Source organism: Chaetodon auriga, chromosome 16, assembly GCF_051107435.1.
Source record: "Chaetodon auriga isolate fChaAug3 chromosome 16, fChaAug3.hap1, whole genome shotgun sequence".
NCBI classification, from domain to species: domain Eukaryota; kingdom Metazoa; phylum Chordata; class Actinopteri; order Chaetodontiformes; family Chaetodontidae; genus Chaetodon; species Chaetodon auriga.
The window spans coordinates 21,501,446-21,524,433 of NC_135089.1; the positions used below are offsets into that span (position 1 = coordinate 21,501,446).

Consider the following 22,988-nt stretch of genomic DNA (forward strand, 5'->3'; position numbering starts at 1 on the left):
ATGTTCCTGGGATTTACTTTCATATTCAATGCAACCCCCTACAGCACTGGATATTAGAAGTTGATACCATGATACCCTCTTGATTTTTAAGGTGAACAACTATTAACTTAACATACAAGCATTTACAGCTCCCCATTATGTCACTGTAACTTGGTTTCATCCATGGCCATAAAAGTCATCAACACTCTGTTTGAAAGTCATTGTTTCAACTTTTTAGCCGTAGGATGTGCTCAAACAACAACTTATTTCTACTCAACTCACTTTTCTTACTTTTTGACAGGCATGACAGAGAAAAAAAGATGATGCAAAGTAATGCCCTATGGCCATCCAAACTGTTGCCCTTGTGTGTTCTATGACTATTTTCTATGAGTATTTTAAAGGAAAAGTATATTATTTATCTTCAAAAGAGGAAGGAAACGCAAACTATAGGTCCACTGCAATATTTGATGTGACCAAATTTCAGCATAATAGGTGCTGAGAAATGGCACACATGCTCAACTCTAGTCTAGATTTGAGTGATTCAGTACACTGAAAAGAACTGCTTTCATCCCTTTGTCACTAGTTTGGGGAATAATTGCTAATTTACATTTTTAGCCACATATTATATACAAAAAATAGATCCAGTGACTCAACAGGGTTGTGCAGAGTTGTCATGTTTGTTGTATGTATGTCATGTCAGTGTTTCGAAACAGATTTAACATTTTAAAGCAGATGATGATAATGATAAAATACATGACATCAGCAACATAGCTGACACATGCAATTCCCAGCATCTTACTGATATATTACATAATAAAAATGTTGATTTTTTTTTGTTACCTGGCATGAGCTAGCTAGCTTTTATTTAGTATCAGGTTAGTCGCTTAACTTTTTCAGCTTAAAAGAAAGATTTACTTATTGTTATGTAACAAATTCAATACTTTTGTAACACGGAATAAAAAGCTGAACAAAATTTCCCATTCGTGAAATGTTTATTCCCTGTAGCATGGTTTTGCATTTCTTTTGATAGAACATATGAAAGCATCACAAAAGTCTAGCACATTCTGCTATTTGAACGTTTCAGAACACCTCTGTTGTAAGATGCTGGCGATGGTAATCCATCTCACAAGCACAAATGCAGCATCTACTGTATATCTCTACGGTAATGACAAGAATGACTATAACTTATAACATGTCAGGAAAAGGAGCTGACACTGGTTTCATCTCTATTTCATTTAGGAGTTCGTTGTTTGTCTTGGGTTCAACAGGATCTCTAACAGGATGCCACAGGACCGACAGACGCTGTTGAGGACAGAAAAAGGGACATTTTGACATTGTGTGCAGCTTGAGGTGCCCTGAATGGTAATCAATTATTAAAAGTCAGGTAGAGTAAAAATACAAAGCAGGATGTTTTGGTGGTCTTACCTGTCGGAGCGTGCCATCAGTGAAGCAGATCTTGTAGACAGCCCAGATGGGCACTGGAACCACAGAGGAGAAGGCCATGGCCCAGCCCAGATAGTAAGCCCAGTCTGGGTACACATAGCCCCCAGTGGATGTCAGCGGCTGGTAGTCCAGAAATGAGCAGATGAAGAAAATCTTGAAGGACAAGCAGAGGAACAAACTAGTATTTCTGCAGACTTCCAGAGAGGCCACACCCAACACCCGCCACCGACCATCGACGGTGCTGCTGTGGAGAGAGTGAGCAGCACCAACTTCCTGGAGGTACACATCAGTGGGGACCTCTCCTGGACCACCAACACCGCATCACTGGTGAACAAAGCCCAGCCAGTGCCTCTACTTCCTACGCAAAGTCAAGCGGGCTAGTGCTCTACCACCCATCATGAGCACATTTTACTGAGGCACCACTGAGAGCATCCTTTCCAGCTGTATCACTGTATGGGGTGGGAGCTGCACTAACTACAGCAGGACAGCCCTGCAGAGCATAGTGAACACAGCTGGAAGGATCATTGTTGCCCCACTCCCCTCCCTGCAAGACATATACACCACCTGCCTCACCCACAAAGCGATCACAATTGTGAGCGATGCAAGCCACCCCGCACGCAATCTCTTCAGCCACCTGCCCTCTGGGAGGAGGTATAGGAGCCTATCAGATATGATGCTGTAACATTTTTTGGTGATTCAGGTTTTTGCTTGTGCAATGAAATCGGTTGTAGCATTCATGTAACATTCATAAATTCCTGATGCGGTTCTGGGTCTGGATTTACCAACCATCTCAGAATCCCTGCACTGAAAGTAAACTACCTAGGACTAAAAACACTAAGACCTCTGAGTAGGACTTCAAAGTCATAAATGAAGTCTCCTACACTTAATTTCGTCAAGTTACTTGTGATGTATTGTTGATTTTTTTTTTTGCCAAAACAACCTTTTAATAAGCTTATCGTCATCAAGCCCAAAACATCTTTCCTCTCACAGAATATATTAGGAATGATTTCCTGGGTTAAGGCAGTCAATATAACACATTTTAACGCTAGACAAATATGGGCCCTACAGAGACTCGCTTCACCTTCTTATTGATTGCTGATAGCCAAACCTTAATCGTCACCACAGTTGTCTTGATTTCATTCCATTTCTGTTTTGTGTCAGACTCCTGCAGCTGTTAACAGTGTGTGACTAACCATGGTGATCAGAGGGGTGATGTAACGCCAGCACAGTTTGAACAGAACCCACGGCCTCTGTCCTGTCATGGCTTTAACTGCATCACACATCTGTTCAGCACCTGCATGATAATTACAGTTTGTCAGTAACAAGTGTTAAAGAGCACACTTTTGACAAAGCCCAACACTTACTATAGATGTGATCAGAAGTGCAGCTGACATAGAACTTTCAGACAGAGAAGACAGGCGAGGTGAAAATGGGAGGAGGGAATGGAAATGTACATCAAAAAGTACAACACCTACAAAAGGGAAATTTCTGGGTAAAGGAACTATGGCAGGGGAACTCAAAATTGACATCTCTCTTGCCAGACATGAACTCTGACATTGGATGCTTCTGCAAAGTCCTTTATTATGTTCGATTATGTTTTGTAATTTTGTAATGTTTTATAAAGAATTTCTTATACAATATATGTGCTTGCCAACTAGAGAAACACGGTAATGGCAAACAAACTATAGGCTGGCTATGTTTAAAGGTAACAAAATCCATCTACCAGCATGTCTGTGTAGCAACATGTCTTTACAGACATGTTGCTACACACTTTGGTAGGAACACCCTTTGAGTGGTATGGGAATATGAAAGGACATCCAGAAAACTCATGGACTATAGGAACCATCTTTGTTTCAACTTGAAGATGCAGGCAACACAGGATCATTCTCTATGGCTTACACCTGGGGTCCACCATGAAATGCCACAGAGCTGATAGGTTTCTCCAAAAAAGCTCAGCATCAACTGCTCAACCAGAGAGTGAGACAGATTAATTTCACCATCAACAAACTTAAAGTTAAGATGGACCAGATGCTTAAGGGACTGTCTACAAGGCACAGACATAACAGTACACCAAGGTCAAGGACTGAGAGACATGAAAATTTCAAGCATTACAAGCACAGCAGAGATCAGAAACAACATCATTGACCAACCACTATATAGAGAAGTGGGTTAAGAACTAGTCCTAACCTAACCAGAAAAAGATGTCTTGGACTGAATTTTGCAGTCACACTTGAACAGATACCAGTGGTAGAACACATCAAGGCCAGAGAATCACCCACCAGAAACATCATTGACCAACCACTATATTACTGCATGTACCCTGGAGAAGCTAATCTTTGTATTTATGGAGTTGGGGGTTTATCAGAAATCTACACCACCGGGCTCAGACTGTGCCCACAAGGACAGAAGGCAAGGATAAGGAGCAGAAATATGTCAGGGATGCATTCAGAAAGCGTGGTTACCCAAACTGGGCCTTCACTGAGACCACAAAGAGGCACAGAAGAGAAAGATTAGGAAAGGACCATGAACAGAATAACATTGTCATCCCTTACTTTGCAGGAGTATCTGAAAAGCTCAGGAGGATTTTTAATGAACACCACATCCCTAAATTGTTAGGCACAATCATCAAATATGACCAGAATTCCTAGGACACAGGGCTGAAATTTAGATCCTGGTAACTGGTGACAGATAGCTGGATAGTACAATTATATCTGGTAATCACTTACCAAAGGCCCAGCCAACAGCCACACACTCAATCAGAGACACAAACAATATACACGCTCCATTTGCACCATAGTAGTCCATCAGCTGGAATAGGTACACTCCTCCCTGGACAACACAGAACAAGTAAATATATGTAGTTGCACTTAAAATACTACTCCAATATGACAGTGTTAGCTGGTGTTTTTTATTAGGATTACACAGGCCTGCGTTGTACCTGAGTGGTGAGAGGGATCTGTAAGATGAAGCAGACAGAGCAGAACAAGATGAGGAAGATTTCTCTGCGCCAGGGTTTGCGCATCTGTCCTGGGAACATGTCAATCACTGATGATATTATAGCTTCCAAGCCTGTAAACTAACACACACAAGCAGACAGAAGAATAGAATTTTACCAACTCATTACATCAAACAGGCAGAGTGAAGAGCCTGGCTGGGCCTTCAATATCACTCCATATGTAGCTGTTGTAATTAAACTGGATGATTGACTGTCCTTTTCTCCTCCAGTGCAGTGAGGAAAGCTTCTATCCTGTTTTTTTTCTTAATGTTTGTTCTTTCTTCTCATTGGAATGTCTGGTGCATTATGCAATGCAAAGAAATGCTTCAAATTTCTCCGTTTCATCCCTTGTTCTTCAAGTCCTTGGTTTAAGCAATGAGGACTCCAATGACAAATAGAAATAAGATTCTATAAATCCTTTTCTGCCTGAAACCACCCCTTTGACTCAGACTTTTCATTTGACGCACCTTTGACACCTGCTGCTGTGGCTTTGCTTGATGCAAACTGCGAGTGTTATTATTATCAGTCACATTTCTATTGTTATTACATACATATTATTGTTATCATATGCATATTCTATCATACACATACCACATACATATATCAATCAATCAATCAATCAAACTTTATTTGTATAGCACCTTTCATACATAAAAAATGCAACACAAGGTGCTTGACAAAAGATAAAAACATGATAATAGAAAATAGAACACAACCACAAATACATACACCCACCCATGATAGTGCAAAATAGTACGCAACCACACAGCCACACACACACACACACACACACACACACACACACACACACACCCCAACGTAGCTGTCGGTATAATGACATGGCAGGGCACTGAGGAATCAAGAGAGGAAAAAACCATCCATGGGGAGCTCATCCACACTGCAAGGGGTCACAGCCCACAGGCAGCGCTGCCGTAGCAGAGACCCCCGACCCAGATAGACCGGGATGGACTCCACACACAGGGCAGATCCCCCCAGTCCTCCGGGCCCAAGGAGTCCCCAGGACGACGCCCCAGCGGGCAGGCCAGACACACCTCCCAGCATGGAGGCCCCCCATGAGGAGACACTGGAGCTAAAACATAAAAGACAATGGAATAAAAAGACCTGAAACCTAAAAGACAATGGAATAAGAGACATAAGGCCTAAAGTAAAATCGCCTAAAGGCTAAAGACAATAGGCTAGGATAAAACAGGTCTGAATTAAAAGAGTAAAAGAAATCAATTGAAAGCCAAACTAAAAAGGTGAGTCTTGAGCCTCCTCTTAAAAACACCAACGGTCTCTGCGGTCCTGATGCCCTCCGGCAGGCTGTTCCAAAGCCTCGGACCATAATGGCTGAATGCCGCCTCCCCGTGGGTTTTGGTCCGGACCCTTGGAACAATTAAGAGGCCAGTGCCAGAGGACCTCAGGTTCCGCGAGGGCTGGTATGGTAAAAGCAGTTCAGACAAATAAGATGGCCCAAGACCATTAAAACACTTAAAAACTAATAAAAGCACCTTAAAATCAATCCTGAAACACACGGGGAGCCAATGCAGCGATTCTAGAACTGGTGTAATGTGCTCCCGCCCTCTGGTCCTCGTCAGCACACACGCTGAGTTCTGGAGTAATTGCAAGTTATTGATAGTCTTTTTGGGAAGACCAGAGAGCAGGGCATTACAATAATCTAGACGGCAAGAGATAAAAGCATGCATCAGTACCTCCGTGTTAGCCTGAGAGAGAAACGGGCGGACTCTGGCTATATTTTTAAGGTGGTAAAAACCTATCTTTGTTACATTTTTAATATGAGGAATAAAACTGAGCTCAGAGTCGAAAATGACGCCCAGGTTCTTAACGGATTGTGAGGGGGTAAAACCTCGTAGTTTTGTTAAAAGTGTCTCTCTCTGGGCTTCAGGACCAATAACTAAAACCTCTGTTTTATCCTGGTTGAGCTGCAGGAAGTTCTCTGCCATCCATGACTTGATGTCTAAAATACAGTTTAAAAGGGTCTCAATGGGCCCCGTGTCATCAGGAGACACGGCAATGTAAAGCTGTGTATCATCAGCATAACTGTGGAAGCTGATGCCGTGTCTCCTGATAACATCCCCAAGGGGAAGCATGTAAAGATTAAAAAGTACTGGACCTAAAATTGACCCTTGGGGCACCCCACACTTCATTTCACGGGTTCCAGAGGAACATGCATCCAAACTTACATAGAAACAGCGGTCTGTGAGATACGAGTAAAACCAATTAAAAACAGTACCAGAGAGGCCTACCAGGTTTCTGAGTCTGTTTAATAAAATGTGGTGATCTACTGTATCAAAGGCAGCACTTAGATCCAGTAGCACCAGGACTGTGAGTTTTTGTGAGTCTGCATTACACCTGATATCATTTAAAATCTTTAAAAGGGCTGTCTCGGTACTGTGGTTCACTCTAAAACCAGACTGATATTTCTCTAAAATGTTATTAGTAGTTAAGAAATAACTTAGATGGTTAAAGACCAGCTTTTCTAAAATCTTACTTAAAAAGGGTAAGTTGGATACAGGTCTGTAGTTATTAAGAATGCTGGGGTCTAAATTGTCCTTCTTCAGAAGGGGCCTCACCACTGCCGTTTTGAAGGCAGCAGGGAAGACACCCGTCTGAAGAGAGCAATTCACTATATTTAAAATCTGTTCCTTGAAGAATCCATAAAATGTCTTTAAAAGTGATGTGGGAATTGGATCTAAAAGGCAGGTTGTTGGGTTTACCTGGGAGAAAACTCGACCAAGTGTCCTCGCATCAACCAGGGCAAAACTCTCCAGTGTTTCCTCGGATAAAATCGACTGTCCAGATGTGTTAAAAGTTACGTTCTGATGTGATACAAGACTGGATCTGATGTCTTCGATTTTACTTCTGAAGTGGTCTGCAAAGTCCTCGCAGAGGGCATCCGTTGGTGTCTCTGGGGATTTTTTAAAATTGGTGTTAGTTAAAAGATTGAAGGTGGAGAAAAGAAATTTTGGGTTGTTTTTGTTTTCTGAGATGAGATTTGAGAAATGGGATATTCTTGCCTGTTTGACTGTTTTATTGTAAGATTTGAGTTGTTCACGGAATATCTCATAGTGGACTGTGAGTTTATTTTTTCTCCACCTTCTCTCCGCAATCCTGCATAGTCTCTTTGATTTTTTAATTTCATCTTTACTTCTCCACGGGGGTAAAGATTTTGTTTTTACCGTTTTTGTTAAAAGTGGAGCCACAGAGTCTAAGGTTAATCGCAGTTTCCTGTTAAAATTGTCAACAATAAAATCACAGGGTGCAGGTAAAACTTCTGCAGGAGTGCTCTGTAAAATCTCGATAAAATTTGCAGCCACCTCAGAAGTTAGGTGGCGTTTCCTCACTGTTCTCACCGGGGCGTCCTGATGGTTAAGACTGGCGATATTAAAATAAATAAAAGCTCTGAAAATTCACTGATAAAAGCAGTGGAATGATGGGGTGGTCTATAAACAGTGATGCAGAGAACAGGAGGACTGCTAAAAACAAAAGCATGATACTCAAAAGATGAGTAACTGTTAAAATAGACTTCCTTTGACATTAAGACGTTATTAAAAATTGATGCAGTCCCGCCTCCTCTCTTGCCACTCCTGGTGGAGAATAAAAAGTTAAAATTTGGTGGGGAAGCCTCGGTGAGAACAACTTTTGCCTCGGTGCCAAGCCATGTCTCTGTTAAAAGTAACCCATCTAACTTGTTGTCTAAAATCAGGTCATTTATAATAAAAGATTTGTTTAAAAGAGAGCGCACGTTCAGCACAGCCAGATTAATGTTCATGCTGAGCGTGCGCTCATGACCACAGGGAGATAAAATGTCTGGGTGTACGAGATTGTCTCTGTTAAAAGCGCTTTGCATGTGAGTCCGGGGAAAACGTCTGCCTGTAATGGTTTGTATGGGAAAGATGTCCGGTTTAGGTGGTAGTGACAACTGTAGACTGTAGAGGGGGCTAGTGAGTGCAATAGTGCTATGAACAGCTGGTACAGACGGAGACGAAGAATCTGGGGAGGGGGTGTGACAGGTAAACAGTCAATCTCGTGGAGCATACTGGACGGCGTGGTGAATGTTAGCCGTTAGCATTCGGCTGCCAAGCCTGTTGGGGTGAACTCCGTCGGCCCTGTAAAATGAGGGACGATTCCAAAACAGGTTAAAATTGTAGATAAAACCAACATTAAAAGCTCTGCAGGCGGACTGTAGCCAAGTGTTCAGGTAGAGGAGCTTGCTGAAGCGCCATGCTCCATGATGAGACAGTGTGGGAAGAGGACCGCTGATAAAAACAGACTTTCCACACTTGTTTAAAAAGCTAAAAAGGTTGTTAAAATCCCTTTTAATCAGCTCAGACGGCTTCTGAGCGGTGTCAACGCAGCCCACGTGTACTAAGACACGGGTTATGGAGGATGGGAGTGACCGCAGCAGACCAGGAAGTTTCTCCAGGATAACCGGGACTGTGGCTCCTGGGAAGCAGTGAGTTGCTGCGTTGAAGAAGCGAATTCCGCGAGTTATTGAATCGCCCACTACCAAAGTGGTTGGAGGGAAGAGGGGACGAGGTAGTGGAGGTTGTGAGGTCCCGTGGCTGGATAATCCATGGTCTGCGCTGTGCGTCCGGGCAGACGGATGCGGTGAGGAGGATGCTTTTTCGAGGCTGGGGGAGGGATTCCCCGCTGGCTCCGGATGAGGAAGACCACCAGAGCGCCGGAGCACGGCATCCTTCAGGATCCGACGTCGGGCGGAAGATGTCGTGGAACGGGATGAGGACCGTTGAGGTTTCAAGGTGGCGTGCCCAGCGACCTGTGCGCCACCGGCCGCCAGTGGCGGATGATGCGGGTGTGCACTCGTTGTGGGATCGGGTGGCGAAGGACGGACAGAGGAAGAGCCCTGCGGAGCCGGAGTGAAATTGTGTTGTGCTCGGCGAGAAATGGGGCGAGTTGTCCGCCCAGATGCATTCACCGGGACAGGCGGGAGCGGTGGGGATCCGCTGAAGTCATTTAAAATCCTGGGAGGTGGAGAAGAAGGCCCCCGGTTCCTAGCCAGTGGTGGAAATTCGTGTGAGTCCAGGATGTCATAGCGATTATGTAGCTGGATGTCACAGGTTGAGGGAGTATGAAGTGACGGCCTCTCCCTCCATTTGCGATCGCCAACGACCACCCAGGAGTCCGGGTGTAAAGGAGTGGAGCTGACTGGGACCTTGGGTTTAGCCCCGAGCTGGAACCAGGGGTCCTCAGGAGAGGAGAGAGGAGCGGAGCCAGCGGCCGGCGCGGCAGCAGCGGCCCGCGCAGAGCAGAGCAGAGCATCGTGGCAGCGGTAGTAGCGGCCAGAGCAGAAGCAGCAGCGGGTGGAGTGGAACCCGCGGCCGGGGCCATAGTGGCGCGCTGCGTAAAGTCAGTAGCCGAAGCAGCCGAGTAAGGAGCCGTGGCCTCAAGGTCTTTATTGGTGGCAGAGACTTGTGCAGGGCCGAAGAGGATTGTGTCCAGGTGTCTCTCGGCTTCCTGGATTTTGTAGAGAGTGGAAATCCTCTGCTCCAGCTCAGCAATTTTCTTGCCGAGGGCGAAGCAGCTTTGGCAGTCGGATGGTGAGGTAAGTGGAGCCATGGCTGACTGAGCTGTGCTCAGTTTGTTTAATTTGCGTGAGATCAAGGCGTCAGATTACTAGAATTGTTTCTCAGATTAGGAGGAGTGGTTAAAAAGAAACAAAATCTAAAAAGTATGCCATGAAAAAGTTGCTTAAAATTTCATAAAAAGTCAAATTTAGACAGAGGTGTATGGCGGAGAAACACAACGTATACTGTCATATACTATTTTTTGTTATCAGCCATATTTCTGTTATTGCCAGAGCTGTTATTGTTATTACTGTCATTGGTGTGCGTATCTGCTCTCTCTCTCTCTCTCTCTCTCTCTAAACCCAACTGGTTGAGGCAGATGGCCGCCAATGTAGAGTCTGGTTCTGTTCAAGGTTCCTGCCTGTTAAAAAGAAAGTTTTTCTTCACTGCCATCACCAAATGCTTGCTCATGGGGAATTGCTGGGTCTCTGCAAATTAAAGAGTTTGGTCTAGACCTGCTCCATATGGAAAGTGTCATGACATAACTTTTGTTTGTTTGTTTGGAGATATATAATTAGTCTTTTGTAGCAGCTAGAGATGATGGACAGCGCCCTGGCTGATATTTAACTAACGTGCATTGCAATAATCAAGCTGAGAATACATAAAAGCATGTGAAAATTTTCAAATCAGCAACTGATAAAAATGACTTAATATCAGAGATTATGTTGACCTGGAAGAAACATGACTGAACAACATTTGTTATTTGATCATCAAAACAGAGGTTAGCATCAAATGTTTCCCCTTGATTCCAAACAGCTTGCTTAATATAATTTGACAGACAAGCCAAGCAGCAACAGTGCTGATGGAATCTGGGGAATCAAACAGGACCTCAGACTTATCATCCTTAAATTTAAGGAATTTTTTTGGCCATCAAGGATTAAATATTCGAGGCTTAGGCTACCATACCATACAAAATGTCATGGCAATACAACCCACAGCTGTTGAGATATTTCAGACATATTTCAGAGCCAGGCTGCTAGCATGGCTAAAAACATATACAAAGACAAAGATTTGTTACAATTATAGTAACTTCTCCACAAATGGACTTTAAGCTGCAGTTTTACATGTTCATTGTAAAACAATGGTTTCACAATGAACTTGGTGTTGAACCTCCATAAACAGTTGCAGTATATCCTTATACATTAAATGAATACAACACAGTGGTATGTTGTGTGTTCTCTTCATCTTACCACTGTATCCAGTCCCAACAGAATGAGCATAATGAAGAAGCAGGCGGCCCACAGCTGAGGTAGGGGCATCATGGCTACAGCCTGAGGAAAAGCTATGAATGCCAGCCCAGGGCCTGGAGGACAGAAGACACATTTCAATTGTTGTCCTCTCCACCTCACTTGTGTTAGAGACAATAGCATTGGGCTTTAAATCATATGTACCTGATTCAACCACCAAGTTGATGGGAATTCCTTGTTTGTGGGACATGAAGCCCAGAGCTGAGAAGACTGCGAAGCCGGCAACAAAGCTGGTGCAGCTGTTCAGTGCACACAACCACAGACTGTCCCTGCATACAGACCCACAGAGCTTAGCATACAGAGCAGGACTATGTGGGGGAATGCCCTTACAGTGTCTTGGCTGTCCTACTGTTAGGCCTCAGATTGTCGGGCATCCTTGAATTATTTTCTTTTGCTATGCAGATAGTTTTTTTTTTTTTTTTTTTTTGGAGATACCCCTATTTATCTATCTATCTATCTATCTATCTATCTATCTATCTATCTATCTATCTATCTATCTCCTGTACATATATATAATTTGAAATGTATTTATTGTCACAGCCTCTGCCTAATCCTACTGGCCAGCTGCTTATCATCATATTTTATTTACGTTGTGACCAGATCTGCCCATGCCTGGGGATCAGTTATGTGGGACAGCCAGTCAGCCCCATCGTTCTCCTATGATGCCTTTACTTTGGAGATGCAAAAAAGTATTTGATCACCATGTTCGAAAGACTCTCCCAAACATCTTTTCTCCCTTCGGCAGAGCTCCTCCATTATCACAGAGCCGCCTGTTAACTTCTGAACCCTGGGTGATGTTGAAAATGGTTTAAATGATGTAAAAATGACACCTTTTGGTAGATCAATGTCTTTTAGGGGTGTTTTGAACCTGTGTCTTTTGGTTCACAAGAGAAAAGACTTGAGAAATGATCTTGTGTAATCTTTCCAATCCCTGATTAAGAGCAGCGCATGGCAGACCCATCATTGAATTAACAATACCAACACAGCATTGTGGGGACAGATGCTGAAAAAAGAAGCCTGGAGTGTGTTGAATGTTAGTGGAACTACTGATCAAATGGCTTACCTGTAGCAGTTGTTCTTGACTTTGTTGTAGCTGCCCAGTGTGATTATGCTTCCTGTTGCAATACTATATGAGAAGAGGACCTGAGTACAAGCCTCCATCCACACCTGATTAACAACGATGAAAAATTGTATTTAATTCACTCATCTCCAGTGATAATTGGCCCAGCTGGGTGTGACCCTTACAGATCAACAATAAAAAGACCAAACCAGACACCGTAAAGCTGTAAGGATTTGTCCAAGGTGTCTCACCTGAAAATCTGCCAGGCGAGAGAAATCTGGATACAGATAGTAGACCACACCCTGCCAGGCTCCTGGCAGAGTCAACCCCCTGACCAGCAGGATGACCAGTGTCACATAAGGGAACACAGCCGTGACGTACACCGCCTAAAATTTTAGTGATTATTTAGCATATTACTGGTCATATACATTAACTGCATTAGGTGATAGAAACGCTGCAGCTATTCTCCTGTTAATTGTGGACTACAGAGGTGCCAGTTCACCTCTACAGGGCACTGTGTGTATGTTTTGGGCCTGTGTGTGTATGTGTTTGTGTAATGAAAATAAAGTGAAAAAATCGGATTTCCCCAAATGAGAGTGTGAATTTTCTATAAGAGACTGGTTGGCCCCTGAATTCTCACAACAGTGTTCACAGACCTTTCCTGTGGAACGGACCCCTTTCCAGATGCAGAAGTAGCAAGCCACCCAGCAGGCCAGGAGAGACAGCAGCAGCTCCCACCTGACTGTACCAATCTCCTCTATTCCCCCAGACATGGACAACACCCCTCTCCTGTATGGGGACACCACACAGTCAGTGAAGGTTACATGCATGAAGAATTACCAAATTTGACATGCAAAGATTGCTGCTGCCCTGTGTAATTTAGCATGAGTTTGATGTGACAACACTGACTTACTCCCAGAACTCAGAGACGGAAGACTTGGTGAGGTTTCCAGATGTCCAGTTTCCTGTCAGGTTGCTGCTGTGTATTGCAGTCCCATTTGTAGAGGTGAGGTCCACACATCTGTCTGTTGATAGGAAGGGAAATAATCACAGTGATTAAATGTTAATCTTCATACTGCATCACGTGACTGCAATGGTCATCAGAATGTAATATCATTTGGCTATTATTTTCAGTCTTAGCAGAACTTTCATTTTTGGCATTTAAATTAATGTACATTTCAATGATTAGCAGCCTGTGTCTTCAAGACAAAATTGAGAAATCAAAGTACAATAAAGTACAAAAAAAAATTGTGGAAGTGGAATTTTCTTTGTTTGCACAATATTTGTTTCTTCAGTGCTGACACTGCAACGATGAGGGATCTAGCTAGTGCCAACTGTCTCTCAGTCCAGATGAGGTGACGGTTCTTAAAACTGTGGCCGCCTCGATCTGGCGGGTTATCATTGCTTACATCTGCATGACATCTGAGGAAGTGGGGATCAAAATGGCGACATATGAGGTTGGTGTGTGGTGAGCTTCCAAAGTGTAAGATTAGATAAGATATCAAAGACTATATATGGATGCAGGTGTTTTCAGTCAAGAACTTATTATGGTCATTGTCACCTCAAGATTACAGCTTTCAGACGTTTCTCATTCTCACGCTCTGCTGTTTCATCATAAAATCATAAGTTTTTGGTTGAAAGGCTCTAAAGAATCTGAGTCCACCGACAGAAGATATTGGAAGTTAAATAACAATACAGTGGATGATACAAATTTACTATTATCTGTAATGAAAAAGAAATGAGTCAAAGCCAAAAATGGAAATTCTTTAATTTCAAAGTGAGAGAAGATCCAAATAAAACACAGCAAAGAAGAAATAATAATAATAATGATAATAAAACAAAATTCTAAATGGGAAAGTCTCTTACATCTATACACAATTCATCTTAACACCAGTAATATTGCAAATTATTGTACATCCTTTTATAGTTAATATAATACATCGAAATTTAAGTGTTAAAGTTTAAGTGTAGCACATTTATGGAACATAGAAAAAATGAAGCCCCCTGATTTCTGAAGATGTCTGTGAAGTTGTACACTTGTACCCTCATAGTAGAATGTTATCTCTGTTTTTGGGATGTAATTAGGGATCATCTATTACTCATGTTTAAAGGTCCCATATTATAAAGCTTTTTCAATAAGTTACATAGGTCTATGAGTTCCCTAAAACATGTTTTTGAAGCTGTTTGCTGGAAATAAGCTTTAAGAAAAGATTCTTGCCTCCCTCTACTTCCCTCTGTTTCAGTCCCTTTCAGAATGTGCTGTTTCTTTAAATGCAAATGACCTGCTGCTAATGCCTATGCCCAACCCATAAACTGTTAACATGTTAACAGGGAGAGCGTAGACTCACTCAGCACTACCCGTGTGAAAGTAGCGGACATGGCGGCAATGAACACACCTGCTTCTTCCATAGTTCAACTGTACATGTTCGAACCTGAATCGGATCCTGAATGGAGGGGAGGCTCCTATAAAACCTCAGACTCAGAGAATTCAGCAGGACGCTTCTGAAAGGTTACTCTAAAAATGTCTTTCTATTTTTTTTTTTTTTTTGGAACTTAGATTTTTTAACGTATGTGGAATAAAATTTAAGTTATTGTCGACCTGCTTGTATTTATTTTTGGTAAAACAGATTTTTTTTTATATATATATTTTGGTTTTGTATATTTATTTATTTGTGTTTGGTGTGAATGTTGAAAAGACTTGTTGGGAATGTAAGTGATGAATAACATATGAAGTAGGTTTGATTTCACTGAAAATGTATTATAGTTCTAAGAAATTATCCAGAATTAAATGAGCAACAGCTGGAGCAAGACACAAACTTGTGTCCTCTCTCTCATTCATCCACAATGCACCCTTGCCTGTGGACCTTGTCTATTGGCCCAGATTTCCCCAAGGTCTGGCGCCGGTAACACTGCAAGTTAGGATTGGTGCTTCCTAGCGTGAGCATTGACCATCTAAACTGCCAGCAGCCTCTACACTGCCCCCTGTACAGGGGGCGCTTGTATTGAACATTTTAACTAAGATTGGCTTAACTAAAATATTACCTTTACAAAAATTATACACCCTAAATCACATTCGCACTTTTACATCTACATTCACTCTTGTTCTAACACATATACATGCTTCCACACTTAACTTACGCTCACATAACAAACATATAATCCCTACAACATTGACGTTAACACTGCTTTAGCTTTGAACATAACTGTCTCGCATTTATGGCGTAAGTATGCTTCACAAACTACTAGTTTGAAAATGCTGTTTCTCTCTCTAATATCTACTTTTAATTGACTGAATTGAACTCTGTAACATTCCTTAAACAAATTTCTGCATATCTCTAATAACAAACATCTGTAACATACACTTAAAATGTTTACAGTTACTACTTTTTACAGTTTAACGATTGCAAGTAAACGCTCACAATGGCGGGTCTCGGCGGTGCCCGTTCACTAAGGTGTTCCAAATGCACTCTTCTCTCGTCACTATACATCTTAACAACATCTCTAAACAACACAAAACTACTTACAATAACCTTACATTAGTTATTAAACAGAGCTTATCTCGGAAAAGCAAGTTTAAACATACCTGTGGATTAATGAGAGAGAGGACACAAGTTTGCGTCTTGCTCCAGCCGTTGCTCATTAAATTCTGAGCTGTGCATGAGCAGTGCAGTTATACGATTCTCCCTAGGGTATCCACAGTGGCACAGTATCGCCATCTACCGACGTGTTCAAGCATCAACTTAACTGTGTAAATGTTATATCAGTTCAAATATTTAACAAAAAATAGGGGGTGTCTGTTTCCCTAAGAAAATGAGCATGTAGCCTTTTCAACCTACTACAGTAGCATCCCAGAATGACGGGGAGAAACTCAGCTAAAAGCCTCTACCAGGCATTGCCACCCAAATAAAACATAACTCATTCCCCAAGAAATTATATGGGCATGTAACGAAAACACGAAAATAGCATATGTCCAATTTAGTGCGTCTGCTGATTTCACCACGTCACGAAAACCACACAAACCTGGTACCATATAAAAGCACAGCCCGAAGGTCCTGGTTGTTTACATAAAGAGGAGGGGGTTTCTAGAGTCGGGGGAGCGCTCTTCATGTGATATACTGTCTCTGGGGTTAGTTCCTTCTGGACCGTCATTGGTATTTCTATGGTGAACTTGGGTGGTGCCCCTCGATTCTCTTGACTCTGACTGGTTGATAGAGGTGTCGATCATCAAATTCAACCGCTGGGTTGCTGAGACATTGTCCGGTCTAACTGTGCTGTTAGTTTCAGAGCACACACAGACGACACTGCTGACCAGCACTACTGGCCATTCACCTCAGGCTGAGAAAAAGTAGTGAGAGAGAACACGCACATTCAAATCTAAAGTGTGGGTGCTATTATTGGTTGAGAATGTTGGTATGCAAGAGTTCTTATTTCTTTAGCTTTATACGTGCATGATTTTTTTATTTGTTTGTATCAGTGCACAGGTGGAAATTGTGCAACAATGCAGTCAGAGCCTGAGGACATGCCACAGGTGTCACAGGTCACATTATCTTTACCTACGTTTATGATCGCAGTGTATGGTTGCAGATAACATGCCACCGCAGACACTCACCTTATGTTGTGCATAATAGGTTACAACATGGCTGCAGCCGCTGGATGAAAGGCCTCAATGCAGGATCAACCATCCAGGTTTAGAACTTGTTTGCCTAAATGTGTTCTCGCTGCAGAACGCACATAACATTTACAGGGCTGAATACAGCTATGGGGGATAGAGCAGTGAGTTTGTCACAAATTCACTTTGTATTTTTTCTTGAACATATAGCCAAGTTTTTCCTGAGCAAATACTGTATATTACACATTTATTCACATGAAACATTTTGTAGATATACAATAAATATTTATTGACTGCAGTCATGAATATTTGTAGATGGAAATACAGTACAAGTGAAGGATTCACTGAATCCAAATTAGAAAAATGAATACAGATGTTGACATTATAGAACCTGTTGACTAACATAATGTTCAATTTTCTCAGTCATTACAGGCATTTAGCTTATAGGAGTTTGTGAGCTGGTGCTGCGGCTTCCTTGGGTGGAAGATAATATGTGTAGTCGTCCCATCATGCGTATACTTTGGATACGTCAGGAGTTTCCTGATGTTGGATGTTTATCTTCAGAATCTCAGCTCTGTATGATGATGAGTCAACAAAGACCTTCTCCATGATCATGTCCATCAAATCATCAATATATCCCGCGAAATACAGACACACACACACACACACACACACACACACACACACACACACACACACACAAAAGTGAATCACTGACATTTTGCAATTTGAATTTTATAGTTTCTCAGGTATTTAAGTGTGTATTTTTTTTGTTTTATCTATTGTGTTGAAAGTACAAATGCATTATGTTTACAAATTCCCAAAGCTTAGACCCAGCGGAGGGTCTGTGTATGTATCGCTTGACCGACTGGGTGGCTGGGTTTGCATGTGGAGACCATGCTGATTGCTAACTAGAAGCTAGTGGTTAGCCTTACATTGTTCTCAATGGCAAAACACTTGCTACAACACGCAAGAGTTCGTGCTAATCTACAAAAGAAACACACAGCTAATTATTTGTATACTTACTTGTCCCTCGTCTGCAGGTTTTCCACGCAAAGCTGGAAGTGACGCCTCCTTTAGAGAAAGTCTCCCGACTAATCCTGCCTTGTACTGACTGAGGTTGGAGAAACGGTCAGCCTTGAAGTGGTTAACACAACCACACACCAACAGGCTTTTGCGACTGTAGTGGGAACATTGACTTCAAAAATGAATTCAATCCACGCTGCTCTTCTGTCCTCTGTGCAGGGGTGGGGCATGCGGACAGGCACACCAGGCAGTTGCTTGGGGCATGCATGGGTGGGGTGGGGGCCCCAGGGATTTCTTGCTTAGAGCCCCAAGAGACCCTAGCAACACCACTGCCTCTGCGGCTGGGAGCCGATGGAGTGATTTGAGCTCGTCTTTACAGCCAACAACAGAACACTGCGTGTGGCACCTCCACATTATGATTCCTAACACAATGTTTTCGATAACGAAATGGCGGATCTCTGAGAAGGTAGCCTGTAACTGGTGGGAGGAGAGACACCGTACTTATGCGGGCTTGTTACGTCAGTGTCCGCGCTGAATTCAAATTCCAAATGAGCTTCTTCTTTCTGCTTTCAGAAATCTGTATCTCACTCAAAAAAGCAAGGACTGTCTTATTTCACACTTTGAAAACACGTGGCAGCACCAGAGACCCAAAATTACATCCCAAATCCCAGAAAAAGTGAGTTTTTCATAATATGGGACCTTTAAAGAATGCATGGATAGAAAGGAGATGGCAACAGCCACGAGACAAGCTCTGATAACCCTAATTCCTCAACCAGAAAAAGATCATTTATTAATTGAAAACTGGAGGCTCATTTCACATTTAAACATACATTGTGCAAATCCATCGCAGGTTTATGATAAATTTTAAAAAAGAAACTGGAAGAGATAATAAATGAGACACCAAAATAGCTTCACGGCCAAAGGTCACATCCACTCTAATATCAGATCGGGATAAGATTTACTTGTTTATTCAAACTATACAAATACAAAACTCATCTTCCTTGACTTTGCATTTGATTCAATTGAACATTCTTTAATTATACAGGTCTAGGAAATTTATGGCTTAGATAATTTTTTCTTAATAATAATGTTCAGTAAGAACACTACTGTTCCTTAATAGCTGGTAAAACTCTCAAGATCCCATCAGCAGGCTTTACTGTGTTATGTTTGCAACTTTTCGCCACTTAAGGATACCATGTGCACAGCCGTAATATTACTGTTAACAATAAAAGCATGTGTAAAGAGAACTGGGTAAAAGGGCCTTTATTACCCTTGTTACAGCTTTGTTTGATGATTCAGGAAATCTTCACAAGTATGAAAATTTTCAACTCTTTTCAAGTTAAATAATAAGAATTTTTGTAGAGATTTCATTCATTCCGGAGTTCGATTTCAGTGGAAGGACTTTTCTTGCAACATTTCCCACAAATGCTGATAATGTTTTTAAATGATTGTGCATATTGCTTTTTACGTGTGCAGTGGTCTTTGGCCTTCATTCAGTCAATTAAATGTCATGTAACAAAGAAGCAGAAATAACAATAATGATAATTTAGATTTGGCTCATGTGTTGGGAGTACCTAAAACAATGAAATTTTTGTTATGGTTATGGGGTTGCTCAATCTGTTTCCTGTTATATTTTCAAGGTTACTCTCATGTGTAATATTTTATTTTACCTCCTGTCTTTCTGTGTTTCACAGGTTATCAAAAGGATTTTGTTTTCATTGTTCAGAAGAGATGAAGACTGAACAGTAAATTTATCACAGTGATCTTAGATGGTGGTACATGACAAACATTTCTCTCTGCTCATCTTGTCTTATGCTGCCGACCTTGAATAGTTCGACCTACTTAGAATGCCATCATGACTCTAACATGAAAGTGACCAGGGCATGTATTCAAATATCAAACCAACATCACATTAATGTAAAGGGGAGCATGTTTGAAATTTGCTAAGACTCATATCATTAATCAATAAAAAAAAAATGTGCTGAGATTCTTTTAATTTGCTATACATCCACCCACCCTCATACTGCACTGACCTGTGTTCCAGGGATTGTTGCAGGTGGTCCAGGGCAGAGGGTCTCTGAAGCAGTAGATGAGGTAAACGAAGGCCCAGGCCAGGACAATGCTGTAGAGTCTGGAAAACAGCTGGACAACTATCAAAGAATACCCCGTCCCTGGAGGGAGACAACAGCCAAAACATCCCAGTTTAAGTTCATCCCTTCTGTCTATCTCCAGAATTCACCATCATTATTATGGCTACCCTCAGTTCTGCTGGAGCAGGGATTCCAAAGTGGGACTCTAAGTGAAGGTTCCATCACTCATTCTTTTTGTTTTGCATCTTGGAACAGGAGAACTAGAAATTCCTTACTTTATATCCTCTCCTGCACTGCATACAAGCAGTGTCTTATCTCTTATATGACACCTACAGCATCATGAGAATAGTGTGAATACTTTCCCTGAACACAGGATGTTGGGAGAATAAGGTTCAAGGTTCAAGCTTCTAGCAGCATTTTTGTCCCCACAAGATTAGAGCCAGGTTTTTAGGAAGAATTTAACACAAAAACTTAATTTAACAATGTTCACAGTTCAGTTCTAGTCCATTTTGGGTGACATACTGTCTTCAGATTATATGCTCAATGTATGTATTTAGCCACACACAGACAGAGAAGACATACAGTATTTGAAATTCACAAACTCACCAAGTCTGGGAAATGCTTTTTGTTAACAGTGACTTAACCAGAAATGATGTGATTACCCTTTGCCAGGGGGCAGAGCTTGGTCCAGCAGGTGACGGCGCCCTCCTGTGTATATTGACCAATCACAGTCTCCATCAGGAAGAGTGGCAGGCCACACAGCACAGCAAAGAGTAAGTAAGGCAACAGGAAGACACCTGCACACACAGAAATACACCTGAGATCAGTGACGCTGTAGTGGGATGAGCACTCGAGCAGCATTAGTAAAGTGAGTGTTTGATTCAATGTAGAGTATTATTTTCATTATGAGTTAATCTGACCAGTACTTTTTTTGATTCATTGATTAATCTGTTGATCTATAAAATATCAGAAAACTCAAGAGTGATGTCCTCAGATGTCTTAGATTGTCTGACCTATTGGCCAAACCTAAATACATTCAGTTAAAAAATACACACACACACACACACACACACACACACACACACACACACACACACACACGCCGCTGTAGGCTGATGGGAATGTCAACCGTAACTGAATGGCTCAAACCTGCGTAACCACAGTGGAGTGGAACTACAACTATTCAATTCAGCGTATTCATGCCAATAGTCACTTAACTTCTCTTTCTCTTAGTGTAAACTGTATAACAAGTACAAATAAATGCTGCACTCAGCAAGTTGCCAGTATTACATTTAGAACAGATTCAGAAACAGTATCATGTTTTTATTTTTCATTAAAATTAGCAGCTTCCTTCTGTTGCCCACAAATGCCATTGTTCTAGTAACTTTGTTTTAGCTGCTGGTCCCAGTTATGCATGTTGCTAATACAGTGAAGTTAAACAGAGTTGGGGTGAGCTTTCATAAACTTTTACAAATAAAATCTGAATAATGAGTTTTTATCTTAATCACAAGCTGCTGTAGTATATACAGTAAGTTTGACCATGTTCTCCTGCAAACAGGAGACGGTAGATTAGTTTAACTCTTGTTCCTGAAGTATCATTTCAGATACACTCAATGTGCAAATAGTGACAAATTTTTGCGATCAACTTGCAGTTTCTTTAGCACAATCCCCATTTCATTTGTCTGACAGAGGTTAAGCTCTTCTTCAACTATTCTACTTCTAGGTGTAATGTAGAAATTGATAATTGACTGATCAATTGATTCAATTGAAATTGAGTTTGTATTCTACTTCTAGGTGTAATGAAGAAATTGATAACTGATTTTTGCCTTTACCTAAAAAGTTATTACCATGAAAGGTGAAAGCACTCAGTCAAATGTGACAGTAAATTGACTTTGTGTGTTCCAGCTCACCTCCTCCGTTCTTATAGCACAGGTAGGGGAATCTCCACACATTGCCCAGGCCAACCACATTGCCTGCAGCTGCCAGAATATATTCCCTTTTCTTCCTCCACTGTTCCCTCTTTTCCACTTGCATCTCCATCTCTGTGTCACCTCTCCAGTGCCTGGTTAGTACTAGCAGTGCACACCTCTGTCAGGCTGGTGTCATGCTCATCTGTAGTCACAGTGCTGACTGTTGGCCTGAGGCCATGGCTGTTTGGTAAAGCGCAGTAAGGCAAGGACGTGCTCGTTGGTAAAGGTTCTTTCATTTAACCCTGTCATCACATGCCTTTCAAAATGTATGTTCTGTTTCAAATTACTAGCGTTAAATCCAGGTAACAGTATTGTCAACATTTAATAATTTTAACAGTAATAAAAATAAAATTGAGTACACTTTCCTCTGAAATTTATTAGTCGAGGAATCTGAACTAAATATACATTTAAAGTGTTAATCTGCACACAGTGCACACTGTTGTTTGTGGTGTTTACAGTGTGATAATCTGATAATGATAATAATGCATAAGGCAAATAGGTTCATTAAAATAACAGTTAGAGAAGACATTTAAAATTGTTCCTAAATATAAAAGCCTGACATCCTCACACAGGGAGTTCAAAACTGAAAGATGGCATGGTTGAAATTCTCCTGTACTTGAATAACTGGTTTTTTGAAAGGTGTGTTTCTTGCTTGCATGTACTTTGTTTCAGAGATGCTGCATGCCAAGCAGGGGTATCTCTTGGAGCTCACAAGCCGAGACCATCTGGGGCCAAGATCAAGATTAAGTGCAGCATGGACCGCCCACCACATTCTTTTTTGTTGTGGTTCCTGCTGCTCTGCCCAGAACACTGCTGCCTAAATTTCATTTGTTACTGCACTGTATGTCTGCCCCCTACATTACATTTCATTTACAATTGAATTTTTATAGCAATGTTAAAGAAACAGTGTGCAAGATTTCCACCCTCACTGCCCTTTTGGTGGCTGCAAAAAATGTGAAA

At 41.7% G+C, this 22,988-nt stretch overlaps 1 protein-coding gene across 2 annotated transcripts; it reads right to left on the reverse strand.

Annotated features, from left to right (window-relative positions):
- Positions 1-964: 964 nt before the first annotated feature.
- On the reverse strand, positions 965-22,169 carry LOC143334338 (sodium- and chloride-dependent GABA transporter 2-like). Of its 2 annotated transcripts, none has more exons than XM_076753101.1 (14): positions 21,969-22,169; positions 20,721-20,855; positions 20,002-20,139; positions 13,247-13,358; positions 12,990-13,122; positions 12,585-12,719; positions 12,337-12,440; positions 11,418-11,542; positions 11,217-11,329; positions 4,361-4,498; positions 4,149-4,251; positions 2,616-2,716; positions 1,405-1,542; positions 965-1,281 (listed from the first exon to the last, which is right to left on the reverse strand). In XM_076753101.1, exons 1-14 carry the CDS (start codon positions 22,096-22,098, stop codon positions 1,165-1,167), a joined length of 1,722 nt encoding a protein of 573 aa, XP_076609216.1. In that variant the 5' UTR covers positions 22,099-22,169; the 3' UTR covers positions 965-1,164. The 2 variants fall into 2 exon arrangements, with proteins under 2 accessions (XP_076609216.1, XP_076609215.1); XM_076753100.1 differs by having other exon boundaries at positions 1,405-1,575.
- Positions 22,170-22,988: the final 819 nt, after the last annotated feature.

What these genes read in the sequence shown, in the direction of transcription:
- LOC143334338 (XM_076753100.1), bottom strand. Translation starts at nt 22,098, where the DNA reads ATGGAGATGCAAGTGGAAAAGAGGGAACAGTGGAGGAAGAAAAGGGAA. An exon ending in GCTCTGCCCCCTGGCAAAGG is followed by an intron (nt 20,140 to 20,720) that starts GTAATCACATCA and finishes GTCTCCCTCCAG; the next exon opens with GGACGGGGTATTCTTTGATA. An exon ending in CTCGCCTGGCAGATTTTCAG is followed by an intron (nt 12,441 to 12,584) that starts GTGAGACACCTT and finishes GTTGTTAATCAG; the next exon opens with GTGTGGATGGAGGCTTGTAC.